General features: G+C 41.7%; 1 protein-coding gene across 2 annotated transcripts; it reads left to right on the top strand.

Annotated features, from left to right (window-relative positions):
* The first annotated feature begins 889 nt into the window (after positions 1-889).
* szrd1 (SUZ RNA binding domain containing 1) lies at positions 890-15,421 on the top strand. Of its 2 annotated transcripts, none has more exons than XM_047377430.1 (5): positions 890-1,031; positions 3,259-3,421; positions 4,943-4,992; positions 9,676-9,942; positions 13,494-15,421. In XM_047377430.1, the coding sequence occupies exons 3-5, from the start codon at positions 4,946-4,948 to the stop codon at positions 13,591-13,593; spliced, it is 414 nt and encodes a 137-aa protein (XP_047233386.1). In that variant the 5' UTR covers positions 890-1,031; positions 3,259-3,421; positions 4,943-4,945; the 3' UTR covers positions 13,594-15,421. The 2 variants fall into 2 exon arrangements, with proteins under 2 accessions (XP_047233386.1, XP_047233394.1); XM_047377438.1 differs by having other exon boundaries at positions 3,259-3,425.
* Positions 15,422-15,841: the final 420 nt, after the last annotated feature.

Genomic DNA, 15,841 nt, shown 5'->3' with positions numbered 1-15,841 from the left:
TAAATTATTGTGGTCTAACCAGGTGTTTCAGTTTCATTGTCTAACCCCTGTAGATCAGGTGTGGGCATAAGTGACAGTGAGTCCCTCCATCTGACTAAATATATTATCAGAAAGCAGAGTTTAAATTCATGACCCCTGATGTGTAATAGCCAAAATTACTGAGTCAAAACATTTCCTTGTGATTAGGATGTTGCATACATTGATATTGGCATAAACATTATATTTTGTGCCGCTCTGAGGTAAATGTGAGACCAAATTCACAATACTGTATAGCTAATAGGCCCAAACAGCTAAAAAGATGACTTGTTGAAGCACCTTGAAATCTGCTTTCATCAGGTACTCAAAAGGGAAGTGCTGTAAAGAATATTTCAAGAATCCCCCTCAATGACCAGGAAAGAATTATTACCAGCAATAAAACTATGCCAATGTATGTCTCTAGTTTATTCAAACAAACACAAAATTAATAAATTCATGTACACGTATTAATGATTTATTGAGAAATATCCGTCAGAGGACCACTGTGTTTGCAGCCATGTTGTATTTTGATGTTGGGGTTGGTAAGAAACCTTCCCCATCCCTCATGGAATTCTGACTTCAGGTGGTCTTTCTGTTTATTTTTCCAGCTTGGAAATTTTTACTTAAAAAATGTTTTGAAAATTAATTAGCATATATTTATTTCCATAAAAAGTCTGTCGTGCTACTTAACATAGTAGTTAGTCAGGTGGGGTTTGTTCTAAAAAGTTTTAAATCATTGTTTTAGGGTGTTAGTGCTAGGGGAGCATAGTTTATGCAAATACGTTGATGGGAGAGAGACGGGCACACCAGTTCAACCATTGAGGACCTGTATGGTTGTAGCTCATTTCCTGTATCTGTGGGGAACTCCGCCATGGTGACGTCACAGTTCTCAGACGTCGGAGGAGGAGGAGGTGGTTTTGAGGAGCTCCGTTCAGCCAACTTCACAGCGTGTTTGAGCAAAATGAAACATGGATGAGGAGGTCGCTGAAAGTTGGGAGGAAGCTGCCCGTAGCGGGGTAAATAATTAAACACATGGTTTTAGATTAATATGCTTTGTGGAGTTCCGTAATTCGGACGGGCTTCCCTGTAGAAGATGTCTCAGCGGCTCCCACGGGCCAACAATGTGGCTACAGCTAATGCTAGCTCGAAGAAACTTAGCTAGTCGAATAAAAATTGCCACTGTCATGGTTAGCTCTGTTTTAGACGTGATTAGATATGAGAGGCTAACTTGTTTAGCATTGTGATTAAATTGGGGAAAATATACGGTTCTTAGCTATGAGTAGTCAGCTAACGCGGCTAGGAGCAACTGCTAAGGCTAATGCTAACTAACGTAATGCTATGTTGGCTAGAGCCGCGTTGAAATTTTAAGTTCTGGTAGTTTCATTATGGCAAATAAACACGACACATGTCTTCTGTTCAATTCAAGATCTTCACATTAGAAGTAAAAACTTGAAAGATTTTAGACCCCGAGAAACAAGCTCTGTTGATCAGATCAAAGCGAAACAATTTTTTTTTCTTCTAATAAAGTCCTAAACAATCTTCGGATCAGTAAAAGTTACAAGGAAATTATTCGTTTATATTTCTTAAAGTTCGCGAAACTTCGAGATAATACTTGGACATAGACATGGTGTTGAGTAACCTCCTTGGCCATGTTGTGCCCTAAGAGCTACTTGCGTTACCAAACTGCGCCTTTATTTTTTTGTTCCCATCATAACTTTATTTGTCTGCGTTTAATTACAAAAATAAAATAAATACATGAAACTATAGATCAGGATACTACAAACCTTTTTACATTTTAAGTTTTGAATATGCATAGCCGCGTATGAGTAAGGCAAAATAACACTAGGCAGGTAAGCAATATTTTTTAACAGTTGCACCTCAAAACCACGTTTAAAATGATGTCAAGATCATGTGTCTAGGTTACACAGTTACATTTTTAAATGGATATGCTAGGCTCATGAATTTACATTGAATTTGCTTTGAAACATTAAAATGTTGTGGCTTAAAACACTTAATAGGGATGAATTTCACGTTGAAAGATGCTACTATTAAAAATATTACTATAAAACTACAAAGCAAATATTGTGAAATGATAATAACATATTTTTCTGGTTTAAATAGAAGTTAATATACATTTTCTAGTCCTTTGGGTCACGTTTGTTAGTCTAGGATGTTAATTTTTTTTAATCATTAAAATATCTGTAGCTAACCTTCGGTTCTGGAAGAAAAGAGGTACTCTGGATGTATTTTAGAAAATAGATTTAAATCCTAAAGTGAAGACAAAAAACATTTAAATTGAGTTTTATGGGTGTTGATTTTGGCTCGGGCTCAATCATCAAGTGCTAATGTATCACGTCACTTAATTGTTAGTTTATAGGTACTTGAACACATCAGAACTTCTAATCCTTTCCACATAAATCTGACAGTGTTTTGTTGGACCAGAAGTTGGAAGATTGTGAAACGTAGCCACAAATCGGAAACTTGGTAAAGTTTTAAACAGCTACGTTACTACATTAAGCTAATATTAGCAGACTGTTGCAATACTTTGTCAGCGTACTGTAGGGTAATTATGGTTAAAAACCTGGCTGAAAAGGATCCGCTGTCCCTAAACCTACCTAAAGTTTCCACTCACTTTCCCACCTTTATGTACTACTTCTCTTTACTATGTGTTTAGAACTGCACAATATGTGGCAAATGTATTATCAAAATATCCATACCAGAAAGAACTGCTTTGACAGCACTATTTACTAGTTAAATATATACTGTAAGTGATGTCTATTCATGCTCTATAACAATACCTGATTTGGTGAAGCTGGTTGTTTTGAAGCTCCAGCGGTTCCAGTTGAGAAACAGCATTACCATGCAATTAAGCTGTTTCACTACCAAAACGGCAAATGTAAGCAGATGCTTTTCAATAGTTTCTCAAAAGTTTTCAAAGTTTAAAAACCTTACAGGTTGATAATAACATCTCTTTTTCAAGAGAGACCTGGGCTCCTGAAGAGAACGGTTTTCATGAAAGCAGTCTTCAGAAGTAGTTCTTCCAACTTCCTGATTGGTTTTGTTTTTGTCAAGAATATGGTGATATGAATGTGGTAGTTTTAGTTGACAAGAACTTATTTTCAGAACAATTTCTTTGTCTATTTCTGCCCTTTTAAAGCAAAACTATGAACTATTCAAACTGGCACATTACTCCAGGTGTGAACCAGTTATGTTTAAACATAGATACATTTTCTTGTCTTTTAGAAATAGGACAACATCCAACCAAGAACCGACTAAAGACCTGAATGATGTACCTGGCCCATCAACCGAGCCATTTACTGTTTGCCAAAGCTTGATCAAAATGGCCCTGGTGGAGGGGCGGCTGCCATAAAACAAGTTTTAAAGAAGAAAAGCAAGGGAGAGAAAGGTAGGTAAGGTAATACTTGTTAAAAATCTGTTGGAGTCTTTTGTTAAAATTTGATCTGAAAGTCATTGAGACATTTTTTAGCCTCATGTAAAACATAATGGTCACCATAATGTAATTCAGGACTGCGTCTCTGCTAACTGAATGAAATCCTTGGTGGTGCAAACTTGCTTCACTTTTTTAATTCACCATCCAAGAAATATGAAAAAGGCCACTGCTCAATACATTAATAAAGTCAGTAATGATGACATTTCTTGTCCTCACTAGAACCTCAACATTTTTCAAGTAGCGAGAGGGTTTTCCTTTTATGAAGCTTTGTAGTGCCTGTCACCAAATCTGAAGTAACTATTTCTAAGGATTGCTAGATGAAATTCTGTTTGCTCATAATAGTTCCCACCCAGTTAAAGAATAAAGCTATTCTGCCAAATATTAACTCTAAAGGTCACTGGAGTTATACAGATTGGAAGTACATTAAAAGGGAACCCACAAATATAGAAAGCATTTAATTAATTTTATTAAAAATTCCGGAGCAATGGAAAAAACAAAGTCTCCTTGATGTATAAAAACTAATGATGAATGTGTCAGATAATACTCGGCACATTACGCACCAATGGGAGATGGGACTGAATGTTATTTTGCTTATTTTTTCGATTCTTGAGAAAACATTTGTGCTGTTTGCAGGAGGACAATATCAGGGGTCAACTTAGGAAGGAAGTTGATTGAAAGTGTAAAATTTGATTTTTTAAACTTCACCTAGGACTTTTCTTTTAAAAAGTAGTATTGGTGATAACTGCGGGAGGAGTTGTGGTCGGGTGGGTGATCACACCCACATACATTCCTTTTGATCCTGTAATCTTTCTAGTTGATGTAATTCTTGGCCGTCTCACTGGTGATCAAGACTCTGTGTTACCTGTTCTTTTAATAATGGCAAGGAAAATGATTACAGTCAATTGGATGAAGCCCAACCCACCACTCACTGATCATTGGATACAGAACATTAGAAATGTATACATCATATAACATTTTACCACTCCACCACAACTGAAAGCTCAGATTTTTTGAAAGATTATGGGACCTATAGCAACCCTTTTTTTCACTAAAACGCTTCTTTTATTATTTCTCTTTTTATGTTGTATTTATCTAGCTTAGCCCTGTGCGAGGACAAACATAAACATTTGTGATTCTGTGTTTGTTTTTTTAATTTTCTCTGAAGACTGAAGAAGTGTTTATTGCCTTGTTCTTGATTGGCAATACAAGTTCACTGGAGTTACGTACTTTTTTTTTTGTCCTAGATACTGAGTCAATTTTGCCCATGTGTAATTACCTTACCTAATTCCTATTTTCCATCTAACTTTGTTTATTAACTTGGGATGCTTTTAACCAGTACCTGTATATCCAATGTTAGCCAAATGAATACAGTTGTCCTCTTGTGTATAAATAGCTTGTAACAGAATCCTGCTCATAATCGTGTCACAAATCAATGTTTGTTCACATGAACCCCTGTTTGCCCTACTTTTCCCTCAGGAAATGGAAAAACGGTTGGAAGAGAAGCTTCGGATCAGCCAGAAAGAAAAGTAAGAACCTTAAATGCTAAACTAAATGCCCCCAAGATCCAATTCTGTTGTTTGATGTTAGCTTGACCTTTGGGCTGAAAGCTGTACTGCACTGTTCATTGCCATCCATTATAAACCTGAACAGTTTAACGTTTCAGGGTACCCGCGGGTCTTAAAAGTATTTAAAAAGTCTTGAATTTTTTACTAAATAATTAAGGCCTTAAAAGTATTACATTTTGAAGACAAATTATAAAATGTAATTTACAGGTCTTAATTTATTTTGTCCTTTAGTGAGACAATAAATGCTAAAATGTCCTAAAATACTGAAGCAAAATGTGTTGTTGGTGTGTGCGAGCAATGTAAGAATTCACGCGCCCAATGACAAATATCCGTTTTACGAAGGGCACGTCAGCCGACTTTCTCCCGCGGGCTCAGTGAGTGGTGGGAAAACAAAACCACCTTGTTAGTAATCAGAATCAGAATCAGAAAAGCTTTATTGCCAAGTACGTTTTTGGACATACAAGGAATTTGTTTTGGCGTAGTCAGTGCAATACAATACAAATTAAACAGTATAAACATATCTACAATATAATATAAATATATGTGCACAGTTTTAAGTGAGTGAGAGTAAATATAGAGCAGTATAAGATGCAAGAGCAGTACAACAGTGCAGGTGATCATTGTGCAAGTAAAGCAGTGCAAGTAATGCAGGAGTCCATGCTGAGCGTTAATGTAACACATAGAGTTACAAGTTACAAGTGTCCTGTCAGCAAAAAAAGGGGGGGTGTGGGGGAAAGGGAGAGTGTCAGGGTGGTTTCCGGGCTTTGTTAACCAGGCTGGTGGCAGATGGGAAAAAACTGTTCTTGTGGCGTGAGGTTTTGGTCCGGATGGACCGCAGCCTCCTGCCAGAGGGGAGAGTCTCAAAGAGTCTGTGACCGCGGTGGGAGGGATCAGCCAGAATCTTCCCTGCACTGCTTCAGGGTCCTGGAGGTGTACAGTTCCTGGAGCGACAGTAGACTGCAGCCAATGACCTTCTCAGCAGACCGAATGACACGCTGCAGCCTGCCCTTATCCTTGGCTTTAGCAGCGGCGTACCAGATGGTGATGGAGGAGGTGAGGATGGACTCAATGATGGCTGTGTAGAAGTACACCATCATAATCTTTGGCAGGTTGAATTTCTTCAGCTGCCGCAGGAAGAACATCCTCTGCTGGGCTTTCTTGATGAGGGAGCTGATGTTTGGCTCCCACTTGAGATCCTGGGAGATGATGGTTCCCAGGAAGCGGAAAGATTCCACAGTGTCAATTGTGGAGTCACAGAGGGTGATGGGGGCAGGTGGGGCTGGGTTCTGCCTGAAGTTCACAACCATCTCCACTGTCTTTAGAGCGTTGAGCTCAAGGTTGTTCTGGCTGCACCAGTCCAACAGATGGTCCACCTCCCATCTGTACGCAGACTCATCACCATCAGAGATGAGTCCGATCAGGGTGGTGTCGTCCGCAAACTTCAGAAGCTTGACAGACTGGTGACTGGAGGTGCAGCTGTTGGTGTACAGGGAGAAGAGCAGAGGAGAGAGAACACAGCCTTGGGGGGAACCGGTGCTGATGGTCAGGGAGTCAGAGACGTGCTTCCCCAGCCTCACGCGCTGCTTCCTGTCAGACAGGAAGTCAGTGATCCACCTGCAGGTGGAGTCGGGCACACTCAGCTGGGAGAGCTTCTCCTGTAGCAGAACTGGGACGATGGTGTTGAAGGCAGAGCTGAAATCCACAAACATGATCCTGGCGTAGGTTCCTGTGGAGTCCAGGTGCCGGAGGATGAAGTGAAGGGCTAGGTTGACTGCATCATCTACAGACCTGTTGGCTCTGTAGGCAAACTGCAGGGGGTCAAGGAGGGGGTCGGTGATGTCTTTTAGGTGTGAGAGCACAAGGCGCTCAAAGGACTTCATCACCACAGAGGTCAGGGCGACGGGTCTGAAGTCATTAAGCCCTGTGGTCCTTGGCTTCTTGGGAACAGGGACGATGGTGGAGGACTTGAAGTAGGCTGGCACATGACATGTCTCCAGTGAGGTGTTAAAAATGTCTGTGAAGACTGGAGACAGCTGATCAGCGCAGTGCTTCAGGCTGGCTGGTGAGACAGAATCCGGACCAGCAGCTTTCCGGGGGTTCTGTCTCCTGAAGAGTTTGTTGACGTCCCTCTCCTGGATGGAAAGAGCCGTCCTCGGCGTGGGTAGGGGGCTGGTGGGGGGGAACTTCAGGGTGGGGGTTGGAGGTGCCAAGGCCCCTCTTGAGGTTGGAGAGATGGGGGTGGTGGATTGTGGCTGCAGCTGTTGGGGGCGTCGTGGGAGATGGTTGCAGGACTGTCCCTTTGTCTTTCAAAGCGGCAGTAGAACTCGTTCAGGTCGTTGGCGAGGCGTCGGTCGTTGATGGAGTGGGGGGCTTTCGGCTTGTAGTTGGTGATTTGCTTGAGCCCTTTCCAGACAGACGCAGAGTCGTTGGCTGAGAACTGGTTTTGGAGCTTCTCAGAGTACAGTCGTTTGGCCTCTTTCACTGCCTTGCCAAACTTGTACTTTGCCTCTCTGTATATGTCTTTGTCCCCACTCCTGAAGGCCTTTTCCTTATCCAGTCTTAACCTTCTGAGTTTGGCTGTGAACCAGGGTTTGTCGTTGTTGTAACTCACCCTGGTGTATGATGGTACACAGCTGTCCTCACAGAAGCTGATGTAGGAAGTCACAGCCACAGACACGGAACTCTCCGGCAAAGCGAAAGGTGGAGGAATCTGTTTCTACCTCAACAGTGGTTGGTGCAACGACGTGACAGTGATTCAGCAGCACTGTTCTCCAGACCTGGAAGCCTTCATCATAAACTGTAAGCCTTTCTATTCCCCCCGTGAGTTCGCTTCGTTCATCCTGGTCGGTGTTTACATCCCGCCGCAAGCTAACGTGCAGGTCGCACAGTGCATGCTCGCCGACCAGATACTGAGTGTGGAGCGGACCAACCCGTACTCCTTAGTTATCGTCGTTGGCGACTTTAACAAAGGTAATCTGACCCACGAACTCCCCAAATATAGACAGTTTATAAAATGTCCGACCAGAGAGGACAACATTCTGGATCACTGTTACACCACCATCAGAGACGCTTATCACGCCGTCCCACATGCTGCACTGGGCCAATCCGACCACATCATGGTCCACCTGATTCCTGCATACAGGCAGAAACTAAAGCTCTGCAAACCTGTTGTGAGGACAACAAGGAAGTGGAGCAGTGAGGCTGTGGAGAATCTCCAGGCGTGTTTAGGCTGTACAGACTGGGATGTGTTCAGGACTACTACCAACAGTCTGGACTAAGTTAGCTTAGTGTGCTTCAGAATGGGCAAGTGTCGTTTTAACCCGAAGTGGCAGCAGAATCCAAAATACGAGTGGGTTAAACCTAATTCGGACAATGACCATGAGGCCCAATGCTGTTTGTGCCGAAAATCTTTTAAGCTGGGGACAATCAGACTTATGGCTTTGGACTCCCACATGAAGAGCGCCAAACACGTCGCTTATGCTAGAGCCCACCAACAGCAGGCACCTATTGCTCAGTTCTGTTCAAAGCAAGGCTCTACTTGCTGGCTCTACCAGCAACGTGGGTACTGCAAGTAATACTGAAGCCTCCGCATCATCGGTAGTACAGCCGGTAGTGAACCTGCGACCTCATTCGCCAACTCTTCGGGCAGAGGTGATTTGGATCCTGAAAACAATTTCGGACCACCACTCATTTACTTCGAATGACGAAATTAGCGTAAAGTGGATTGCTGTACTTTTTGAACCTAATCTGCATTTTATCTCTTGTATAGCTAAAAGGTTGCTTGTAAGGCAATAGTGAGTAGTGTTGACTCTTAATGTGAGAAACATGCATAGTTTTTTTATTTCGTTATTGCACAGCTCACAAAGTTAATGTCTATTATATATGAAAGTCTAAATAAAATAAGTTCAAGTACCTGGCGATTATTTTCTCAGGCTTAAAATCCATAGATTTTTTATTATATCATTCATAATTTTATCGCTATAGCTGTGAAATTGGCATTAAATTTCCTTCTAGGTGGTCTTAAAAAGTCTTAAATTTCACTCGAAGAACCCTGGGGGTACCCTGCGTTTATACAATTTAAACAGTGGTGTTTGTCAGCGCTATGTGTAAAAACTAACTCAGTTTAGGGACAAAACTATCATCAGTGTCGTCGATTTGTTCATAGGTCAGAACAAGATCCTCCTGGGATCATGACTTCGGAAGCTACGATAGATTTGCATTTGATCAATGGTCAGCGCCAAGATATTTACCCCAATGCATTATCTAATGTATGAAAAACAATAGGTCTGACGTGCAGATTTCTGTCTTATGAACATTACACAATACATTAGTGTTTCCTAATGGATCCCTATTATTCTGTTCACCTTATAGATAGTTTTATTGTCAGTGAAAGTCCGTTTTAGCCTCTCATGATGCAGACATCAAGGATGCACCCATGTTTGCTCAAACCTTTAACCCGATGCTTTGCATTGTTCATTCAGCCTGTTACTTTGTGACCGGCTAATTTGCAACTGTCAACTGTCAAAGGTTGTCTTCAAGTGTTACAGGAAGCTGAGTGAGGACTAATTAAATCAAAGATGCATGTGCTTTCTTCTGGCGTTAACATTATCTTCTTCTGTGCATCTTTTTTTTTTTTTTCCTCAGGGAGTCCAGTGATTCTTCTCGATCACCATTAAAGACAACCATGGTGATTCAGGACAACTCCTTACCAGCAGGGCCGCCGCCTCAGATCCGAATTTTGAAGCGACCAGCAAGTAACGGGTCATTGGCATCATCCACGAATCCAAACAGGCCCACTCCGCAGGTCAAGACTCTGGCCCAGCGAGAAGCAGAGTATGCAGAGGCCAGGAAACGAATACTGGGTAGCGCCTGCCCAGAGGAGACTCCTCAGGAAAAGCCCAACACTGACAGGTGACAATTACAGATCTGAGGTTCAGAAGCTTTAGAGCAGTGATTCCCAACCACATTAGCAGGAGGTCCACTACCTCCATCGTTCAAACACTTCGTTCGTTCGTCGTCTTCCGCTTATCCAGGACCGGGTCGCGGGGGCAGCAGACTCAGCAGAGACGCCCAAACGTCCCTCTCTCCAGACACCTCCTCCAGGAGGAGCCCGAGGCGTTCCCAGGCCAGCCGAGAGACATAGTCCCTCCAGCGTGTCCTGGGCCGTCCCCTGGGCCTCCTCCTGGTGGGACGTGCCTGGAACACCTCCCGCGGAAGGCGTCCAGGAGGCATCCGGTATAGATGCCCGAGCCACCTCAACTGGCTCCTCTCGATGTGGAGGAGCAGCGGCTCTACTCCGAGCCCCTCCCGGATGGCCGAGCTCCTCACCCTATCTCTAAGGGAGTGACCGGCCACCCTACGGAGGAAGCTCATTTCAGCCGCTTGTATCCGTGATCTCGTTCTTTCGGTCATGACCCAAAGTTCATGGCCATAGGTGAGGGAAGGAACATAGACCGACCAGTAAATTGAGAGCTTTGCTTTTCGGCTCAGCTCTCTCTTCACCACAATGGACCGGCACAGTGCCCTCATTACTGTGGCAGCCGCACCGATCCGTCTGTCGATCTCCCGCTCCATTCTTCCCTCACTCATGAACAAGACCCCGAGATACTTAAACTCCTCCACTTGAGGCAGGAACTCCCCTCCAACCTGAAGAGGACAAGCCACCATTTTCCGGTCGAGTACCATGGCCTCGGACTTGGAGGAGCTGATCTTCATCCCAGCCGCTTCACACTCGGCTGCGAACCGCCCCAGCGCGTGCTGTAGGTCTTGGCTAGAGGGGGCCAGCAGGACCACGTCATCCGCAAAAAGAAGAGACGTGGTTTGGGGACCAGTGGATTTCGTTCAAACACTTTGAGGTCCAAATATTTTAAATTAACTGACAAATATATATATATATTTTTCATTGAAATTTTAATTAAAACTAGATTTTTAGTTTTTTAACTATTGATTAATTATTCATACGCCCATGAAATCATCTGCTGAACAGAGTGCAATCCAATTTAGGTATCAACATTAAACGCAATTTGAATGACAGTCGAGCTGGGTCAGTACATCTTGGAAAACAGTTCTGCTCTCCTTGTGCTTGTGGGAGACATGACAATTTGCTTGACCTTTTTCCTAAGTTGTTGTCCTTTCCTTTTCTTTTTTGTGTTTCTGCCACATCTTCCATGCACTTTGATCATTTCCCAGTCAGTGAAAAGCTTTTTGTGTTTTCCTAAAATCCACTGTACTCCCAGTGAACACGCTCGCTGTTGTGTTCTTAGAGACTGTGATTGCAGTAGCTCGCTCATACAGTCCCCTCAGTTCATTTATTCTCCTTGTCCTACCGTCAGACCTAGGTGGATAACTTTGATTGAAGTTCTTATGTGTGGTTTCATAATGTCTCTTTAGATGTTTACTCTTTATTAGTCCAACTGATTAAGAACATAGAAGACAGACTGGCCTTACACACTATTTCTGTCCATTCATCTTTAAATGTTTGATTTTCATAGTCCACATTATGTATTTTAGACGAAGCCATCTTCTTTTACTCATCTGTGCACCACCAAGTCATTGTATTGTTAGCTCCCAAGCTAGTAACCTAACAGCCATTAACAGTAATGTTAATAGCAGCACTGCACTGACTTGTGGAGGCAGGGTTTCAGCCGTCAGTGGGTCAAGTCAAGTTTATTTATATAGCGCTTTTCAGCAACAAGGCACTCAAAGCGCTGTACACGAGAAAAAACATTACAATGACACAGAAAATTAAACACAGAAAAGCAAATCAAATGACATTAATAATCCTTGGGGGTTTACTGGTAAGAGCTGGTTCTAATCCAATCTTTCTAACAGAGGTAATTAGCTCATCAAGTCCTCTGTGGTAAGGAATTCATCCTGTGCTAGAAGAAAAATGATAATATTAATCCTTGAGGTGGCTGGTATGAGGCAGATGTGGTCCCATCATTCAAATAGTAACAGTCACGGGCACTCACTGAAGTAGAGAAGCTGGGTCACTGGTAGGTCCAGACTTTTTAAATACTCATAATGTTTGGTTTTCACTGGTATGAAATTTTTGTAATAAAATCCTTCTAAGAAATCTAAAAATCTCTGGTCATTGTTGTACAAACAGCTTTAGTCAAAATTTTCAAATACTAATAATAATTGGCTTTTGCTGGTAATCCTTCTGAGAAATCTGAAAATCTATGAAAAGTAATGAAATCACACATGTAGGTAAAGTAAGATAGGAGGGAAAAAAAATCATATTTCATACTCTATTCTTAGCAGAATAAAGTCTGAAGTAGTACAAAAAACCTCAGCAGGGGTAAGCAACACACACATAAGTAAAGATTTATCAAGGGTACGGTGGAATCTTGAGGGTGCAAATGTAAGTGTGTGTGTTTGCAAGAATTAGACTGTCAACACTGATAGAAGCGCCATTGTTCTTGAGAAGAGAGGTGGAAGTTTTATCAATCGGCTGCATAGTCCTATCAGCACACAGCTGGTAGGGGAGGGCTGGGGAAGAGCGTTGTGTTTATATAACATCCAGGAGAGATTTTGTCAATAGCCAGTTAGCAGAAGTTGCCAAGGCCACATTGGGGCGCCAGATTTAGAAAAATAATAAATGTTGTGGTTCAGGCAGTTGTGAATTTCCAACCACCTTAAGAGTTTTACTGGTATGTCTCAATTGCATAGCCAAATAGCAGTTCTGCCTTCCACTGCCACAAATTGAGCTCGGCCCTGCTGCAATTCAATCAATTTCTTGGCACGTTTGCAATGCAATGCAATGCAGATGTGCACAGCGCCCCCTACCGAACAAGATGGTTAGCTCGGTCAGCAGGGAGCTGAGGAAGAGCGGCTGCTGATGTCACTCTGCTGCGCCCGCCGCTCGGAATGCTTTTTCGTTTTTGAGTTCTGGGCAGTACTTTGCGGGCAGACCACGAAAACGAAAAAGGAATGTCTGCTTTGTTTTCTTTTTGATTATGGCATAAAATGTGCAGTCATGAAGAAGAAAATGCAAATGCAAATAGGATGATTGATTACTAATTTTATTTATGGGTGAAATAATGCAGCCACATTCTTAAAATGAAAAAGCATTTCCAGAAATGCTTTTTCATTTTCAAATTTTACATTTCAAATTGAATTTTGGTATCTATTTGCTGGGGCATATTTTGAAAAATAAATCTCAAATGTCTTTTTCATTTTAATTAAGTGAAAGAATAAGCAGTCTTGAAGTAGAAAATTAAAATGCAAATAGGATGATTGATTACTAATTTCATTTATGAGTCAAACAATGCAGCCACATTCTTGAAATGAAAAAGTATTTCTGAAAATGCTTTTTCATTTGAAATATGGTAACGATTTGCTTCCATACCCATATAGCTGCTCAGTGTTTCAGTATTTACCTCTTGGAAACATACAGCAGAGTGAGCGTATGGGGAAAAAAGTTGCTGTCTAATTTAGTCCTGTTTTCTCTCTTCTGCCAGGCCAGTGCGCAATAACTCCACTATGCCTTCAGAAGACACCAGATCAAACAATCAGGCTGTCTGGCAGCCCGCCAGCCCAGATGGCACCCATGGGTTCTGACAGCACAGATAAGTGGGTCTCTGGGACGTCCCAGCCATGGAGGGGACAGAGAGATTAAGAGCCACATGAGATCAAACACCACAATGTATTCCTTTAACTTCCTCCCTTCGGTTCCCACATATAAGCCGGGCTGCGAGTATGGCTGCGCTGGCGCGCTCCTCGTTCCTCTCACAGCCAGGCGAATCAGTCAGAGAACAAGGAACTCTAGGAGGAAGTCAAACTGAAACGAGCTCTCCTCTCTCCCCTGCTCATGTTCATTTGGCACTGTGATTATGGACATATTCTGGACTCACTGTGATGATCCCCCTTTAAGAGACGCCCCTCAGCCTCCATCTCTTTTATTTTGATTTTTTTTGGGGTTTTTTTTTTTTTTTTGGCTTCTGTCTGTCTTAGGATGTAAGAAGAGCAGAAGCAAAGACTCTGCCATGAGCAGTTCAAAGATGAGGTGAAACATTGGGTCATATCAAAACTAGATCATCGGGTTCTTGTACAGCAGCTTCCCAGCAATAACACCAGACATCACTACTCATTTTCTTTCATTTTAATCACGTGTCTTTACTTAAGGGATGCACTGGTACCTTTTGAATACAGATCACAGTTCTTACACACCACTAAGTCTGCTTATAAAAACAGTATTAGATAGTAAGCTTTGAAACAGAATCATATTCCTCTCCTTTGTTATCTAGTGGTAAAATCAGAGCATAAATAAGCTCTCTTATCTTGTATAAATGATACATACATTAAATACTGAAAACTGCTCAAAGGATCAGTGCACACCCTACTATTAAAAACTGCCATTTGTTTTTAAAAACTGAGGTCAGGGGTTATGTGTGTCAAATTATATATGTGACAAGGTGTGTTTACTTTTCTAAGCTTTTAGCTGTCTTCCTTTGATGGTAGCATACTTTCTCTTTAAGAGTAAACAACAATGAACAGGAGAGAGTGGATCTAAGTCAGGTTTCATGTAGCTTTTCTGCCTTTTCAAATGAAATGGCAGCAGCATAAGAACAGTATTTTAAATAAACCAAAAGCCCCTTTTAAAATATATATATATATTCAGCTACATTCTTATGATTTGAAGTTGATGGTTGCAGGAATTTAAGTGAAGTTTTAAATAAATTTTATTTCTGTCCTGTTTCCTTCCGGCCAGTGATGTTTCTTCACATCCTCCTCCGAGGTAAAACTTAGGAACTCAGGTCCATGTGAATGAGACTGAATGAATGAAATGAACGAAGATTGTATTTTTCCAGCGTGTTTGTTTTCCCGAAAGACTAATGCACGTATTTAACTTATGGTCGGCACTTAAAAACAGCCTAATGTAACAGAAAAAAAAAATTGCTTTCTCAAGCTAAAGTCATTCTAGTTGTCCTTTCTTTTTACGGATGTTTGCGTCTTGGTGTCAGAAGTGTAACGTCACTCCTTGTAGGATTGTTCAGTAGCTAATGAGCCGTGGCTGAAACAGAGCACCACTGGTTGAGAACCAGAGAACTCGACTGTGTGGCCTTCCAGGACCACCATGCCCATTAAATGTTTTCTCACCTGTAATTGTGCAGAAGAGATCTCAAAGCCATATTTTGTGGTGCAAGAACATCAACACAAAAGACTCATGGAAATGGGTGAATTCAGCTTGTGCCTACTGTATCACATCTTTACTTCCTGGTTGTTGATTTTTATTCCTTTGGTTTTTAAGAGATGAGAGTATTTAAAGGGGGAATTCTCAATTTTGTTGAAGAGATTTTAGTTGAGAAAATCTAGTGGCAGAACAAGAACAGAAAATACAAACTGCCTGTAAATACTGATTTAATAAATTGATTTACTAAAAATCTGATTATATGTGCATATTTGTTCTTTGTAGTAAACCTCTTGCTGACCTGAAAATACAATTATTTATACTGTAGGCATCTAGATCCCAGAACACAGGAAATCTCTTTTATGGTTTGTCACCATAACATACAAACATGTAAGAAGTGGTAGTTTTTAATGCAGGCACATGATGGTGTGACTAGAAATGGATTTAATATATATATCTTTTCTATTTATAATGATCACTGAAAGCACTTTACACTAGAGCCACATTCAACCAATCACACTAATGTGCACACATTCATACACCAATACACAGATCAGTAGGCACTGGGGATTAAGTCCCTTGACCAGGGGCACTTCAACATGTGACAGGAGGAAGTTGAAATCAAACCCACAACCTCGCATTTGCAAGATGACTACTCACTGAGCCATGGTTGGTAGA

Source organism: Girardinichthys multiradiatus, chromosome 1 (assembly GCF_021462225.1).
Source record: "Girardinichthys multiradiatus isolate DD_20200921_A chromosome 1, DD_fGirMul_XY1, whole genome shotgun sequence".
Classification (NCBI taxonomy): domain Eukaryota; kingdom Metazoa; phylum Chordata; class Actinopteri; order Cyprinodontiformes; family Goodeidae; genus Girardinichthys; species Girardinichthys multiradiatus.
The sequence above is the reverse complement of the archived record's forward strand: the minus strand, read 5'-3'. Positions and strand labels throughout refer to the sequence as shown.

Coding starts and splice junctions, on each gene's coding strand:
- szrd1 (XM_047377430.1), top strand. CDS start 4,946: ATGGAAAAACGGTTGGAAGAGAAGCTTCGGATCAGCCAGAAAGAAAA. Junction 4,993..9,675: donor CGGATCAGCCAGAAAGAAAA/GTAAGAACCTTA, acceptor TTTTTTCCTCAG/GGAGTCCAGTGATTCTTCTC. Junction 9,943..13,493: donor GAAAAGCCCAACACTGACAG/GTGACAATTACA, acceptor CTCTTCTGCCAG/GCCAGTGCGCAATAACTCCA.